Source organism: Paralichthys olivaceus, chromosome 13 (assembly GCF_024713975.1).
Source record: "Paralichthys olivaceus isolate ysfri-2021 chromosome 13, ASM2471397v2, whole genome shotgun sequence".
Taxonomy (NCBI): domain Eukaryota; kingdom Metazoa; phylum Chordata; class Actinopteri; order Pleuronectiformes; family Paralichthyidae; genus Paralichthys; species Paralichthys olivaceus.
Genome location: NC_091105.1, coordinates 10,490,265 through 10,505,738, shown reverse-complemented (window position 1 = coordinate 10,505,738; position 15,474 = coordinate 10,490,265). Strand labels below are relative to the sequence as shown.

The 15,474-nt window shown below is 41.4% G+C and overlaps 1 protein-coding gene across 4 annotated transcripts in view; it reads left to right on the top strand.

Annotated features, from left to right (window-relative positions):
- adam22 (ADAM metallopeptidase domain 22) overlaps positions 1 to 15,474 on the top strand; it is a 49,479-nt gene that overhangs the window by 10,940 nt on the left and 23,065 nt on the right. For all 4 annotated transcript variants that reach the window (XM_069536668.1, XM_069536667.1, XM_069536666.1 and 1 more), the window contains exons 4-6: positions 5,715 to 5,781; positions 8,353 to 8,435; positions 11,512 to 11,575. In XM_069536668.1, the coding sequence (XP_069392769.1) occupies positions 5,715 to 5,781; positions 8,353 to 8,435; positions 11,512 to 11,575 (214 nt within the window). The remainder of the gene's footprint in view (positions 1 to 5,714; positions 5,782 to 8,352; positions 8,436 to 11,511; positions 11,576 to 15,474) is intronic.

The following is a 15,474-nucleotide window of genomic DNA, read 5'->3' as shown; positions in this document are numbered from 1 at the left end:
TTTATTGTACCAAAATCCCAGCAAATTTTGTGTTTTCCCTCTACTATACCTACAGTATATACCTATAAGCTGTGTTGGACTAGATGAATAATAACAGTGACTAAAAATTGTTTCAATGTTTGAGTAAATGTTCTTTTGAATGGCTCTATTACAATGATCCAATTAAGTCCATGTTCTAAAGTGCATGGTACAAGTGCAGTTAACAGTGAAAAGAAAGGTCTCTGCACCAGCTTCATGGTCCAGAGTGGTTGCACATCTTCTCTTAATTAATCATAGGTATGTTTGGGTGATGCATTTAACACATCAGAGAACCGTCTCCCTTTTAAAAGCACTTACACTTTTGCATAATGGCAGATTTGCCAGTTAGTAAGAGTAACAGCGCTTCTCTGCAGAGGAAACCTTTGTGCATGAGTAGATCATCGTGCACCCTTAAAATAACCTTAAAAGCCTGTGTCACTGAATTCTGACCAGGTTTCTTTAGGAATGTGTCAAGACTATACTTCATTTCAAGACCGACATGCCAATGGGCTCTCAAACGGGCAAACATGCTTTTGCTATTTAAACTATGTGGGCACTTGGCGTTAAAAAATTATCACAGTAATACATCCAATAGTTGTGATATTTCACTGAAAAACACATATGTGAATCTCATGGTGGCGCTATTGAAAAAGTCAGTAGAATTTATTCTTAAGGAAACTTGAACGTAAATATTAATGGTATTTAATACATATAATGACAATTCATCAGATTGTTCTTGAGATGTTTCAGTCTGGTCCAGCTAACAACAATGTGAACCTGCCCTTTAAGGGTGATTATAGACTTTACAGGGTATCAAGCACTGAATTACCAGCCTCCCCTTCTCTGATCCATCATTCGTTCTCTTTCTGCCCATCTCATTATATTGCTTTAGTGTTACCCCTCTATTCACCCTGTCCTTTGTTGAACTGTCTCACTTAGTGTGGAGGATTAGTGGAGACAAAGAGTGACGAAGGAGCTGGTTTTCACTGAAGACAGGGACAGGAGGAAGACTCTTGTTCTCTCAGCAGGAAAAAATACTAATGCCTCTGTTGTCTCTCATAGATTATTCTTTTTTCCTCTGTCATGCTCAGTAAAAATCAATAAAAAGTATGGTTTATTTTCCAGAGATTAACTGTTTAACTAAATTATCCACCGCACAACAAGCACATAATAAGTACAATGGTAAGGGTATAAAAATATGGATCAGCAAACAGGGTTCCCAAAGGTCTGTCTTTCTGTCTCCATTAACCCTGTTTACATGCTGTGGAGTTCACTAGCAGCCCATGTGTTGTCACAGATACAGATCTGCTTGTTCTCTTCAGTGCCCATAACATCCCCATATGCTGCATAATTCAGGAGTCAACTCTGTTAGGCCTGTATGTTGCGTGCCATATACCCAACTGAAGAATGGACCAATGGCTGCACACAACAGGACTATGAGCGTTCTGTTAGATTTTTTTCCCCTCGGTTGGCATCAATATTTCTTGTTTGTGAGCGTCAGTATTCCCGGTGCAATAAGAGCAGATATCCCAGTGAGCGTGCCGGTGGAATTGCATGTCTGATAAGTGATTGGAGAGTGAATGAATTATAGCCTGGAGACCTTTAATGAGGCCTCAGAGGGAGGGAGGACTAAAGATGGGGGTGGTGGGCAGGTGAGAGCAGCTGCAGCTTTTCCCAAAGAGAGACCTCCTCCCCTTCCTCTCTTCTCTTGTCTTCTCTCCTTTAATAATTTTCACATCTCTACTCCCTTTTTCCACCTTTCCATCTTGCTGCATCCCCCTCATGCTTCTCTGGTGCACTTATCCTTTCTCCTCTCCGTAGCTCTGCCCTTCACTCAGCACTCCCCCATCCTCATTACGGAAGCCTGACACAGCACATGCTCAGTCCTTTGTGTTGCAGTGCCCTTTTATTACTGGGTTAAATGGCAAATCCATATATGGAGCAGAAGTGCATTTGATGACAGCAGTGCTGCCTTTGTGTCAGATATGTATGAATGTATGGACACAATAGATTCTGATTTTAAAATTAAATTTCTGTGAGACTTTGCTTATTTTTGTGTGTTTTGAGATGTTGGGTGTATTAAGAGGAGTCTTTGGAAAGCCTGTGTGAAAGCAATGAAAAGCCAGCTATGCCAACACTTGTGCCAATCCGCACACACACAAACACACATTCTATCCCTGCCAATCTTTTTTGTGCTCTTTTTCATCTCAGTGCTTGGCGACACAGATCGTGAGAGGAATTTTTGACTTTGTGGAAACTTAGTTGATGTTTGTGTGTTGATGCTTCACCTCAGGAGATGGAACTGGGTTGCCACAGCAGATGTCTCAGCCCAGAGCATCAGAAAGGCTGAAGTTGGATGTCAGTGACAACCAGACGCACTCGGTGCACTCGCTGGCTTTCAGTCACTTTTTATTTCCTGAAGATCTACTTAATTAAGATGAAACAGGCTTTTCAGTGCATTTTCTCAACTAAAAAAAGTATCAGTGGTCTTGGTTTTCCTTTGTGTGTGGGTTGGCTGACATTATAGTGAGGTAAAAGCGAGTGAGGGATGTGATTGCTTTTAAAGGGCGATGCTTGCCTCGGAAATGTAGGCTGAAAGTGGAGCGTCTGTCGATCCACCTCCGAAATCTCCTCCAGGGTTGATTTGGCAGCTGGACGCTGGCTTTCTTACAGATGTTGCTGCAGTGACGGAGGCCTCGAACACTCCAGCACAGCGAAGGATAAGCATGAGTATTTAAAAAGGTAATGAGCTGAGAGAATGAGAAACAGACGTAGAAAACGAGACGGAAAATTGCCTGTTCTCTGTTTCAGCCACACATCTGGTCTGCACAGAGGTGCCAGATGCCACCGAAATATGTGTGACGCCACTAATCTGTTACGTTAAGTTGTGATAATTTATTTAATTCTTGAGCATCAAGGCCTCCGATTTTTTAATGAGCTTTATTAGACAAACATCTCTGACTCTGATCATGAGTTATGCTGAAAGTTTGCAGCATCTACATCCACAGGGAGAAATCCAGGCAAACAGCGAAGTATAAGACTGTGTTTATCTAGTACTTTTTTTTATGTTTGTTTGCATATTAGAGTGAAGCTACAAAGAAGTTGCTCTCAGTTATGCATTTACACTCATGTTAACAGTAAGAGAGAGAGTACAAGATGCATTGGAGGAGTGATCTCCCTGTGTGTGGGGGTTGGGGTCGAGGCTGAGTTTGCGTCTTTGTCTGTCAAATAAATTATTTAAATCCTGTAACAATTAAAGCTGAAATCTGTTATCGGCGTCCTCCATTAGAAGCCCGTGTGTCTGCCATGCTGCCTCAGTATGCTCTTCGCTTGCCAACCCCCCCCCCCCCTCCTCTGGGCTCAGCATGGAGCCGGATAAAGATCACAAGCTCTGAATCTTTTAAACACACATCCCTGCAGAACAAAGGCTAACAGTGCCCGCCTGTGACCCAGGGACTCATACACACACATTGGACGTCTTCATTAAAGGAGCCCATGAACGTCTTGATGGCATTTTCGTTTGATGCAGAAATGTCAATGAATCGTTGCTTGTGTCTCAAGAGTCATGGAGGGTTTCATTTGCACAGGGCTGTTTTGAGCGTGAGGTGTCAAGTGTGTTGGATGGGGGTTGCATGTTGTTTCGACGTCACCAGGAGGAGGCATTTTCAAGGGAAGGTTCATTGCAGTGCATGATGGAAAGTGTTTGCTCAGGGCCTGAGATCTGTATTCGCACCTTGTTCCTCCCTCTCTTTAACTTTCACTACCTCTTCTCTTCTGCTTCTATATTCCCCCCTTGATGGCCATTCCCTCCCTCTTTCATCTCACTCCCTCTCTCTACTCTCCCTGTCTCCCTGCATGTTTTTTATGGCCATAGCAAACTGCCTATTAGTCATCTTGGAGAGCATCCTCTTTGCCTTGTGTGTGCGTGCGTGTGCGTGTGTGCGTGCGTGCGTGTGTGTGTGTGTGTTGATGTCAGGGGCTTGTATTATGTACGTTTTATCATGTTAGAAAAACTTTTCCCTCCTGAGAGAAGCTGCTACTTGTATGATGTATCTGCATCGAGAACAGAATCATTTATCATTTGTCTTATTATGACAGAATCTGAATTTTCTAAGCTTTAAACACAGCAGCCGCTTCTTTTCTCAAAGGTTACACTGTTGTTGAAAAAGTGGATATAGAACTATCAATGCCTTATGTTGGTCCATGACAAAATAGACTTTTGAATAAAAAATGGAAATGTTTTTTCTCTGTAAAAGGTTGACTAAATAATACAAACATTGAAAGTAGTAGTTGTAAAATACCCCTATTTGCTTTATTCATGAGTTAGATGAGATGATTCAGCAAGCATGCTAATTGTTCTGTTGAATTTTTATACCGCTCTCTTCTGGTGCAAGGTTAGCTCCTGTGTGCGCGCTTTTGTTGCCTCTTAAGGACCTTTTCCACAATAAACCCCAGGGACCAAAGCCTGGTCCTAATGCAGCAAAATGTCCTTTTAGAACTGTTGGTTAAGGCTAAGGGTGAGATGATTCTTGATTAGTTTAAGTAGCGTTGAATATCGGTTGATGATGGTTAATGTTGGAGATTATGTTTTGGTCAGGGTTTCTACAATGAATGAAAGTCAATGCAAAATCCTAACTAGAATTTACCTTAAAATCAATCAAGCCACGCAAAATTGTGTGCACTCAAATATCACCTAAATATGCCTGGAATTTTTCATCAAGATCTCTGTAATATTTCTTTAGAAACTCCTAAAAGAAACACCCAGTCTTTAATGGTAAAGAAAAATCCCTCGATCTACTAAACATTTTTTCCCTGACCGATACCACAACCTTCTACCAAGTTTCATGGTGATCTGTCCATTAGGCTTTGTGTAACGTTGCCTATATGACCAGACAAACACAACTTCCTTGGTGGAAGTAATAAGAATGTCTGTGCAAACCTATGTGTTTGTTTATTTGTTTGTTCACCTGCTGGCTCTGTTTAATGTACAGAATATACAGTTGGATCCAAAAGTCAACGTAGTCTCTGAATCTTGGTCTCCACTGTACTTATTTGTGTTTATGAGTAAGGGAATGTGTCCCTGCCTGTACATGTGTGTATCCATCACCTTTTTGTGAGGTAAGAGGCTAAAACATTAAACTGTATTATATTTGGAAAGTGGCTCAAGGGATACATCCACATCATGCCGCATTGCTCTCTCTCTCTCTCTCTGTGTGTGTGTGAGTGTGAGCACAACACCACCTCATACATCTCTGTCTCAGATTGTTCCTGCAGTGTGTGTCTCCATTGGGATTCTTGGGTCCAGCTCTGCTGAGAAAGCACACACAGACTGATTTGCTCTTATTTATGCCTCTGTTTTTCTTCCTTACTCTCTCAATTTATTTCCTGCTTCCTTCCTATTCTGCCTGTGTTGCTTGTTTTTTTCACTGCGTATTGACCTTCACTTGTCCTTCATTGCTCTGATAGACACACACACACACCAGACACTTGTGAGAAGGCTAAATTTCTATAACTGTGTTTGTGTGGATTTGTGTGCAGGAAATAGCCTTGTCCCAGTTCGCTGGTCAGAATTAGCTGGTCTCATGCTCTGAAGCTTTCTGTGCTGCATAGATGGAATACAATCATCCTATAAAATACAAGCATACTGAAATACTTTTCTAACTATAATTCTCTCTTTTCTTTCCTCTCTGTTCCAGTGACCTGCTGTCTTCGGGGTACGTGGAGAGGCATTTGTCAGAAAAAGGGAAAGCTGTCATCACCAATGTAAGTTTATGCTTAACACACACTTTCAATAACCACTTTATTATTTGCAATTAAAATGGAAACCACAGTGTTTTTATGGGGCCCAGGTCTTGACAGTGAGACCACGAGGAACACATCAAATGCCTGGAGGTGGTTTGGTTTGAATAGCTCTCGACCTGGTGTGAATAATCTGTAGAGTTTGAGGAAATTCTCACAGCAGCTGTTATCAATAATTTGTTCTATATAAATAATTATTTGTTGTGATCTACAGAGAATCATCACTGAATTATTGTTTTCATTCGTACAACTCTCTGAAACAGTTTTTCAACCACAGCAGTGCAATATCTCCAGGGTCTGACAAACCAACTGTACAAGACTTGCACAGCAATAAACAACAGACAGAAAATCATGAACCCTCATACGTACCATGTGTGTCATGTAACAGGTTACAGTAGAGATATAGACGTCTTATAGCTTAAACATCATGTGTCTACTCCACTTCAAACATCAGAGAGGGGCTGATGTACAGCTGCAATCTCCTCTACACCCTGCAGCAGCTTCTTCTCCATCACTGAGCTGTTCATTGGTTAATCACTGAGTCCGTTTGCACACAGACACAAATACTCAGCCCTCATTCATCTTAGATTTCAGTGGAAGGGAAACTGTGGATGGCGCCTGAACCTTCAGCTATCGTGAGATTAAGATTGCTGTAATAATCCTCTAAAATCTGGACTTCAGTTACAGGACACCCACTGAGGTATCGTGTAATGTAAGTGTGGGGATTATAATGGCCAGGATTTACTCAGCTAAGCAGCAGATTAGTTAAATGGTACTTTACAGAGAATGAGCCAAGTTATTACACTGCATATTCTATGATATGGTCACTTTGTAATTATGGAAGCTATTAGAAAGCAATCTTTCTGTGAATTAATTTACTTTGTAGATGAATATCCAGAATTTATTCTGATTTAACGAATACGAGCTACTTTAGCTCTTTTTGATGTTCTGGAAGGCTTAACACCACATACTCAAATACACTTATTTGTCTAGTGTATAATAAAGTATAATGCATTTAGTATAATGTATAACTGTGTTTGATTCCAGAAGGCAGAGTGTGGTACTTGTTAACCTTTTCATTGTGCATTATTATGTTCAAATAAGATGATTAATTACTCTTATATGTGTCTGAGGACATCACAGATCAGAGCTCATTTAGACACACACACACACACACACACACACACACAGAATGAGGGTGTACCACAGGGCCGCGTTTTGGGTGCTTTTCATGCTTTGATGAGAAGTGGAGCAGAAGGTTCAGGGTGACAGGAGGAGTAGCGACACTGAGATAGTGGAGCACAGCACAACTTATAAATAGCTTCTCTTTCTCTCTCACCCTATGTCTCTTCATTTTACTCTCGCTCTATCTTTACTCAGCCTCTCTTCACCTGTAGCTTCATGTGCTTGTGTAACAAACGTGATAAACTGATTTTGTTGCGTTTTGTTGCGTTGCATTTGTAGGTTTCATCTCTCTGTATTTTTTATATTTTCACCCGTTTGGCCATAAATGCACTGATGGTAACTCTGAATTAGTCTTATTTGTTATTTCTGGTAATCTTGGATGTAACAGAGTCATAGAACTTATAACTTATTGCTTGGGATGTAAGTGGGACTGAGAGCGAACCTTGAGAATAACAAAACAAAAAGCAATGTCAGCATGGCGATGAATCCTTTGCAGACACACACACACACACACACACACACACACACACACACACACTTGTGGAAAGTCTTCCCAGGCTGGAGGTTGTTCCGTCAGCGTAATAAATAAATTAGGTTTCCACACACTTTTGACCAATGATTTTGAATACCAAAAACAAACACAAATATGCATCCTCGCATAAACCAATAAGATGGACACGGATGAAGTCTACAGAGAAAAGTGGACGTAGAAGTGGACATAGCAGTGTTGCTGTTCACAGCATCAGACTGTAGAGCAAAAATTGATCCACTGATAAAAGCTGTGTTTCCTCAGGGAGACCAGCTTCCTGCCTAATGGCTGTTAGGCAGTAAGAAATGGACCAGGAAGAGACGGCCTGCAGAGCACTTAGACACTTAGACATCATACACGTCTATTGAAAATAAATGCATGTTTATGCTTGCAGAGAGAGGAAGAGACACACAATCTGCATATAGACGGATGGAGAGTGAGGACAGAGAATGAGTGGTTGACGGGCAGCGGTTAAAGAGATGCAGATTATTTTTTATGTGAAGCTGTGGCTATTTATTGTGGAGAAGTTGGGAAGAGAAAAGTCACTGAGCAGTTAACACAGAGATGGTGGGATGTAAATGGGTTAATGTGTAGAATCACACACACACACACACACACACACACACACTTATATCTGATCTTGCTTGCACTTGTGTGTTAGTAAAGTAACCCCGAGTTCTGGGTGATTGATCACGCTGGACGCATTTGCTAATGGAATATGTAAATGATTGCAGCAAGTTGGATATTTCACACAATGAGACACTCGAGGAGGCGACGGCGTGTGTGATCTTAATCTCTGTGTGTTTGTGTTTTGCTCACAGGGAGGAGAGCACTGCTACTACCAGGGGAAGGTCAGAGACAGTCCTCACTCCTTTGTGGCTCTTTCGACTTGTCATGGATTGCAGTAAGTACAAATATTACTGTGTGTGTGTGTGTGTGTGTGTGTGTGTGTGTGTGTGTGTGTGTTTCTCAGCCAACATTGCTCATGCTGTGAGTCCAGGTCCTGGGCCTTGCTCCCATTTATCCGTTAGGTCAACATAATTAGTTTTAGCCAGCCCCTCTCTGTCTTTCTGCACTTTTCAGTACACAGATTATCATTCACTCAGACAGGTGCTGCTCAGACATCTCTCTTCTCTCCGTGTTATTTTTAGACTTTCTGCTCTAAAGCAGCTCTCGTCCCATCAGAGAGACGGATCAGAAGCCAGGCTTGCAGGGAGGGATGCATGTACACTGTATTTATGTGTGCATATGTATTACAGTTACGTAAACACAATAACTGAAAGGAAACTGAATTTGTGAACATAAGATAAAACTCCTCCGTTGAGTGGCAATGATATGTGCTTTGCGATTGCTGTTTTTTACATTAATTATGTATATGTCTTCTAAAGTAATTGCAAACAGAAAAGGAAGCAGAATCGCACTATACCAGCAAATAAGTGAGGAGACGAGTCCACTGCTGACCGGTTTATTCATTCATTAACAGTAATTCTTTTGTTCATGGTGTTGGTCATTATACTTGTTAGTGTTGGGGCCTGGAGGACCGTGTTAATTCACATTTAGTTGTAATGAGTGGACATTTTAAATTGAATAACAACAATTGCTCTTGAAAATAAAGAAGAAGTTGTTTGGTTGATTTAAGTGTAAAAAGGCAACGGAGAAATTTGAACAACTGACAGAGAAAGAGCTTTTTTAAATGAAAGTGCGAGGTGTTATGATGGAGAGATCCAAGCTTTATGAAGTCTTAGGCTGTAACAGTCGACTATAAAACACCATTCACATCTGCACATTGTTGACAGTATTCACTACTACATCTGATTATGCCTTTGAGTTGCTACATGTGAATTTTTGATCATTATCAACCTCATCAAACCTTGTTCCAACTCAATATATCTTCTACTAATGTCACATCATGCAAATTCAGCTAGTTATGGCAAGTGGAGGAAATCAGATTTATATTTGCTGAATAAACTAAACCAAGCTCGGGGCTTTTAATAACATTTGCATATTTCATGTGATTATGGAAACATGTTGGGAAATTTGTAAGCACAGCAAATTATATATCGGCAAGCACAAAATAATGAAAACACATGTCATACGTTAATTTATCATTATATGTATTATTATATTTACAAATAGACATATTTCTGTGGTGTGTTATGAAGCTGCTGTTGTTGTAATTGTTTTTATTTTTGACAGTAGTGTTAGTAGTTGTGTTTTCAATTTGATTGGAATTTCAGATTATCTCAGTGCACAAATAAAAACGCACAATGGCATATAAAGGGGCAGAGGCACACCCATAATATGCTGTGTGTGTGTCCATGTGCAGGTGGGTGAGGGGAAAACAATGAGAGGGAGGGAGTTAAGGGAAGGCATAGTGGTATCGGGGGGGTTAGACATTAGGGAGAGGATATTTCCCTGATGCTGAGTCAGGTTTTCACTATACATAATATACATTCTGCTCTCTCCCTCTCTCTCATAAACTTCACCCTGCAATTCAATACTGCTATTAGCTTTACACCGAGGGATAGTGATCCTGGCAACATCCATCAAATGGGACGTAGACACTATTGTCTCAGGTTCCTGTTTTAAACGTCACTCAAGTTCTACATATTTGACCAGAACGAAACTGCTCAGAAGTGACTTTCCCTCCTTGTTTTCTAGAAATGCATACATTAAACTGCAGAGACTTCTAATTCAGAACCATCCCTTTTTTTCAGGGAAGCTTTGGATGTTGCCACCAGTCCAGATTCAGTTTGTTGATATGCAGAATCGTTAGACTAGACTAAGTTGATACGTCAGATTTTTTGGTAAACGTTTCCAGCGGTTAGTGAGTTTTTGAGCTTGTTCTTAGTGAAAGTTTAAAAAATACTGTGAAAAATGAACTAAAGCCAAAATATGGTCAGAAAAATCACTAGATACAATTCTCTGTAGTCTCGTCAGTATCATCGACCCCTTTAACATTGTCATTTGATCCATTGCTATTTGGTGTGTGGTGTTTTGCCAATTCATTTATTCAGATTTATATTAAAATTTTGCTCAATCCTGATTTGTGCACAGAATAGCTGCTATTCTCCACATTTTTAGGGCCTTCAGTGGAAGTATTTGAATGACCATAGTTTAGGGTTACCAAGAAATGTATAAAATTGCTCCATAGTTATTATACACGTGGTGTAATCGACAGTAAGTGCAATGTTTGACCACAACAGAGCAATCGTTGAAGGTGGATTATGTGTGTTGAGGGCCTGAAAACAGCTTAGAGAGAGACAGTTGGAGGAGAGAAGACAGATTGTCAGCACTTGCAGTGTTTACCCTCCTGACTTCATGGTTTGACCCGCCCCTGCAATCGCCTAAAAGCTTCAGATAAAGTTAATTAACGGATGATGTCCGAACAGCAGGTGGAGAAGACCTTCAAACAGCTGCTAAATGAGAAACCGATCTCTGACCCCATTTGCTTTTTCATATGATGTGTGTGTGTCTTACTTTTATGTTATGGATGTATTTACAGTTTTAAGTGCAGATGAGTGGATATTAAGTGAAGTCATTATGTTTTTCAAGAAATGTCCCTTTGACATCTGAGTCATTCAGCCACTCCAAACTCTTAGTTGTTTTTCCAGAGATGACAACTTTAGGCGACCTTTATATTATGCTGTGTGGGGGGAATCTCTGAAATGATGGATGACCTTTTATTTTTCATCATCCTCCACCTCTGAGTTGTACATTTGCCAAACACAGCGGTGAGGGTGGCCGAGGGTTTTGTCAGAAATTGCACCGTGTATAAGTGCATAGCAGTTATTTTATCTACAAAATGCTCCAATAATACAATCAACCCCCTGGGCAACCACCGAAGTGGCTGATCTGTCACCTTGATAGCTGGGGAGGATTCTAAATCAGGTGCATTATTTCATGTAGCGATGACTAAAACAGCAAGAACGGGTGCTGACATGTGCTTTGATGCTCCTTCTCCCCCTTCTCTCTTTTAGTGGAATGTTTTTCGACGGCAATCACACCTACATGATTGAACCTGGAGGAGAGGACAGCAGCAATGTAAGTACTCCGCAAAATCTACACCGGAATGTATGCACTTTGTAGGAGCTAGTGAACGATGGCTGCTCTCGTGGGGATTTTTCAATTTGTTCTCCCTCCATCTTTTCACGTCCAGCTGCCTCTTGTCTCTTGTGTGAGTTGTCGGCGGTCAGAAAATCTGTTAGAGCAGTAGTCTCCAACCTTTTTTCGCTGACGTATCCACACACCACAACAGATTAGCTCAGCTACATCTTCATCAACGCCAACCAACATCCCCCAATTTGTGTCAATCAATTAATAAAATTCTTTATCATTCCATCGTTTCAGTCACTTGTTAGTCTGTTCTAGTTCTCATATTGTAAAGTATATCTTTTGTAGTTATCTTATAATAGGACCAATTCAAAGTTTATTTTTCTGTTCATTTGATTTAGGCACATCTCAAAAATGCTTTGGTGCTGCATCTAAAGCTGATGTTATATTTTCAGCATAACATGATGTAATTTTTGGTCACAGGGTGTATGCCAGGCTCAGTTATGTGTAGCCTCCAATTTGTTGTCCCATGGTCACCATATACAGACAAAAGTATAAAAACTACCCATCCATGGTGTCTGCAGCTGACCATGTGCATGTTGGTAGGGGGCTATAATTGAGTCTTGCAGTGGTAGGGAAAACCTGACCTCCTGGAAACGGAAGAAGCGCCCCCTGGGACATAAGTTGGGATTCACTTTGTGCCAGGACTGTGCTCAGCGGATGATACATGAGAATAGTTTTCCTGATGTCCCAGGATTCATACATGGGTCAGCTATTGTTCCGAGAGGAGCTGGAAACAAAACCAGTATCAGTTACAGATCGCAAACCAGCGACTGCGGCTGCTCCTAATGAACCCAGAATGTGGCGGACAGGTCTCAGGACAGAGGGGATTTGCTGAGTTATAGTCAGGAGACAGCAAAAAACCCTACAGCCAATTAGATAATAACAATTAAAGGCATTACGGTCGGAACAAGGGGACAGATCTGAGATTGTCTAAAGACGCTGTGAGCATGAGAACAGCTGCTGATACTGTGTGTGTGAGTGAGACTTTCTTTCTGCTCTAATTAAAACGTTCAGGAGAAGTGTGTGCGGTGTTAATCAGTTAGGGACGAAAGGAGACAAGATAAGAGAGGTCAGGGACTTCTTTACCCGCTCCTTTTCTGGCCTCCTATTCTTCATCTCTCCTCTGCCTCTGTCATTCCTCGCCTACATTTTCTGGAGAGAATGAATTATTCAAGTGATGAGAGAGATCTTATCACATAATATTGCTATGGCACTTGTCTTCAGAGACACAGTGTTGTGGTCACCTTGTTTGGGCCGTTCAAACAGATAGTTGATTCTCCGCTAGTTTCATTGTGATAAATCACAAAATTAAAAAATAAATCTAGTTTCAGGAAAAAAAATGTGTGTGCTATATTTCAAATAAACAGTGCAGTTAATTTAAGAACATTTAATTAATTCTAGTTAATAAATTCGTTTTTTTGGCAAACACTTTGCATGTTCCATTATTGGCATTGTGTTGGTTTTGGCTGGATGAGGGAATCCTGTCTGCGGGGTGATGCTGGGGACAGCTCTGCCCTGGAGTCCAGTGGTTGCTGTCAGTGTGTCAGCACTGAGCTCTGGATGTCTGCCCCCCTTGGGTGATGGTCCACATCGACTGTCTCTCCCCGTCTGCATCCGTGTGGGATTCTTTTGGGTGCGTCTCTTCTTCTCTATTTCACTCACAGTCAATACGGATCTCTTTGTCTCTCTCCGACAGTATGGTCTGTGAGTCGTCTTCTCATTTTTGTCAAACAGACCCGCAGATGGCTGCAACAACCTAAGTGCTTTTTAAAAGTTGTTTGGTCAGACATGTTCTTGTTATAGCCTGAAACAGCCACATATCACTCTGTCACTTAGTAAGAGCTTCGAATGCAGCATGACGCACCACTGATTCTGGCTGTTATGATCTGCCTGAAAGTGATGGTCAGATGGGGCGGCTGTTGAGATGGAGAGTCGGCATGGCTCCTGTCGTCCATATGGTAAATCCATCTGCCCTCCTTCCTCCAAGCCAGGAAAAGTAATGCATTAGCTGAATGTGTCCTGAACGCACTCTTGTCGCCTCATGCAGCTAAACCGACTTTAAAGTGTCTTATCATGTTACGTAAACAGGTTTGTGTACAAGCAGATTACAGTAGTGAGCATTATAGAGTGCCACAATTAAAGTTCACTAGCTAATAACATGATGAGTGGGCACTACACGGCTGATAAATCTTGCACTTCCTGGGTGGGTGTGTTTGTCTGTGTGTGCAGGCAACTTGTTGGGAGGATGTGTGATGGTAGCTTGCTTATGCAGAAAACACCATATGTTCTCTGTGTTTATTTTTTCTGAACACTTTCCCAAATCATCTGCACCTTAGGGATCCTGTGGCTACATCCCAACAGCTCTTTTTGTTTGCTTTCAGTGAAGATTGAGACAAAGCATAGTGCGCTTACTGTACTACATAATACAATGTCCAGGATTTGACTCCAAGTCGAGGGACCATTGTTGCTGATGGTACTTTCTATCTCATGTTTCCTGTCTCTCTCAACTGTCAAAATAAAGGCGAAACTAATATAAATAGAAGTCAGGGTGCATTCAGGAGCAGGTCAATGGTTCGACTCTCAGCTGGCCGAGCCACTGACTGTTTTCCCTACTCTGTCTCATCCAGTTTTCTTTCTCTCCTTCACTATATCTATTAAAATAAAGGCAAACACATCAATATCAAAATTTTAAAAAATATTCAGGGGATCATCACAGTTGTTACAACTCATCCTTAGAGAGGATGTAAATGAGTCTATACCAAATGTAATTGAATTGTTGCTCGGCAGTGTATCAGTTTCTTCCAATTTGGTACAGAAGTTCACTTGAACTCATGGATGAACTGATACCATTTCAGGGGTCAAAGGTTAATGTCGCTGTGACCTCATAAACCCTTCTTTGCCTCATTAACACATTATCTTAAGAACTCCTCGCAAGAATTCTTTAAAATTTGGCCCAAATGTTCACTTAGACTCATGGATTAACTGATCACATTTCAGTGTTCGAGGTAAAAGGGCATGTGACCTCATAAGAGTGTGGAAATATTAAATGTATGTAGACTGAAACTGCACTGGTCGGCAGAGACAAATATTGGATTACCCTTGGCATATCATGCATTTTCTGTAAAAACATACCCAAGCATCCCATCTCATGCTTGCCCACAACTGGTCTGCATTTTTTATTGTTGCAATCTTCAGATCCAGTGTGGAAATCTAACCTGCAGGGACAAGAAGGAGAAGAGGCTGTGGATAAGTGTCCTCAGTTGTAGGGGGTGGGGAGCTGGGGGATGGAGAGAGGGGTGTGGTGGCAGGTTGTGGAGTGGGGGTTGTTTCATTTTGTGCCAAAGGGAAGATTTTTTTCATACTAGCACAAGCTGGGAATGTATCTTAAAAAAGAAGGGGGTCGGGGTCTCCCTGTGGCCTGGAGCCAACTTCATGTTGCTAAACCTGGACCGGTTCATTCACACATGCAGCGAGAGAGCGGTAATAAAAGTGTGTTACCCCTCACTGCTTTATATTCATGAGCCACCAGCCTGTGTCTGAGGTACCATCTCCCTTGGCAACCCAGGCTCCGCCCCTGTCTCTTTGTATCACGACATATGAAAGCCATCTGTGTTTAGACCCTTAATCTCCATCACTGCACACACCCTGCAGAGTCTATATGCTGTGAGTGTATTTTTTTTGACAGAGAAGACTGGCTGGGAGGGATGATCTGGGGAACAAAGAACACACCAGTCAAGAAAATGCATTATTACAACTGTTAATTCAGCAGTAACGGCTCTGATAGTGATGGATGATGCTGTGTGTGTGTGTGTGTGTGTGTGTGTGTG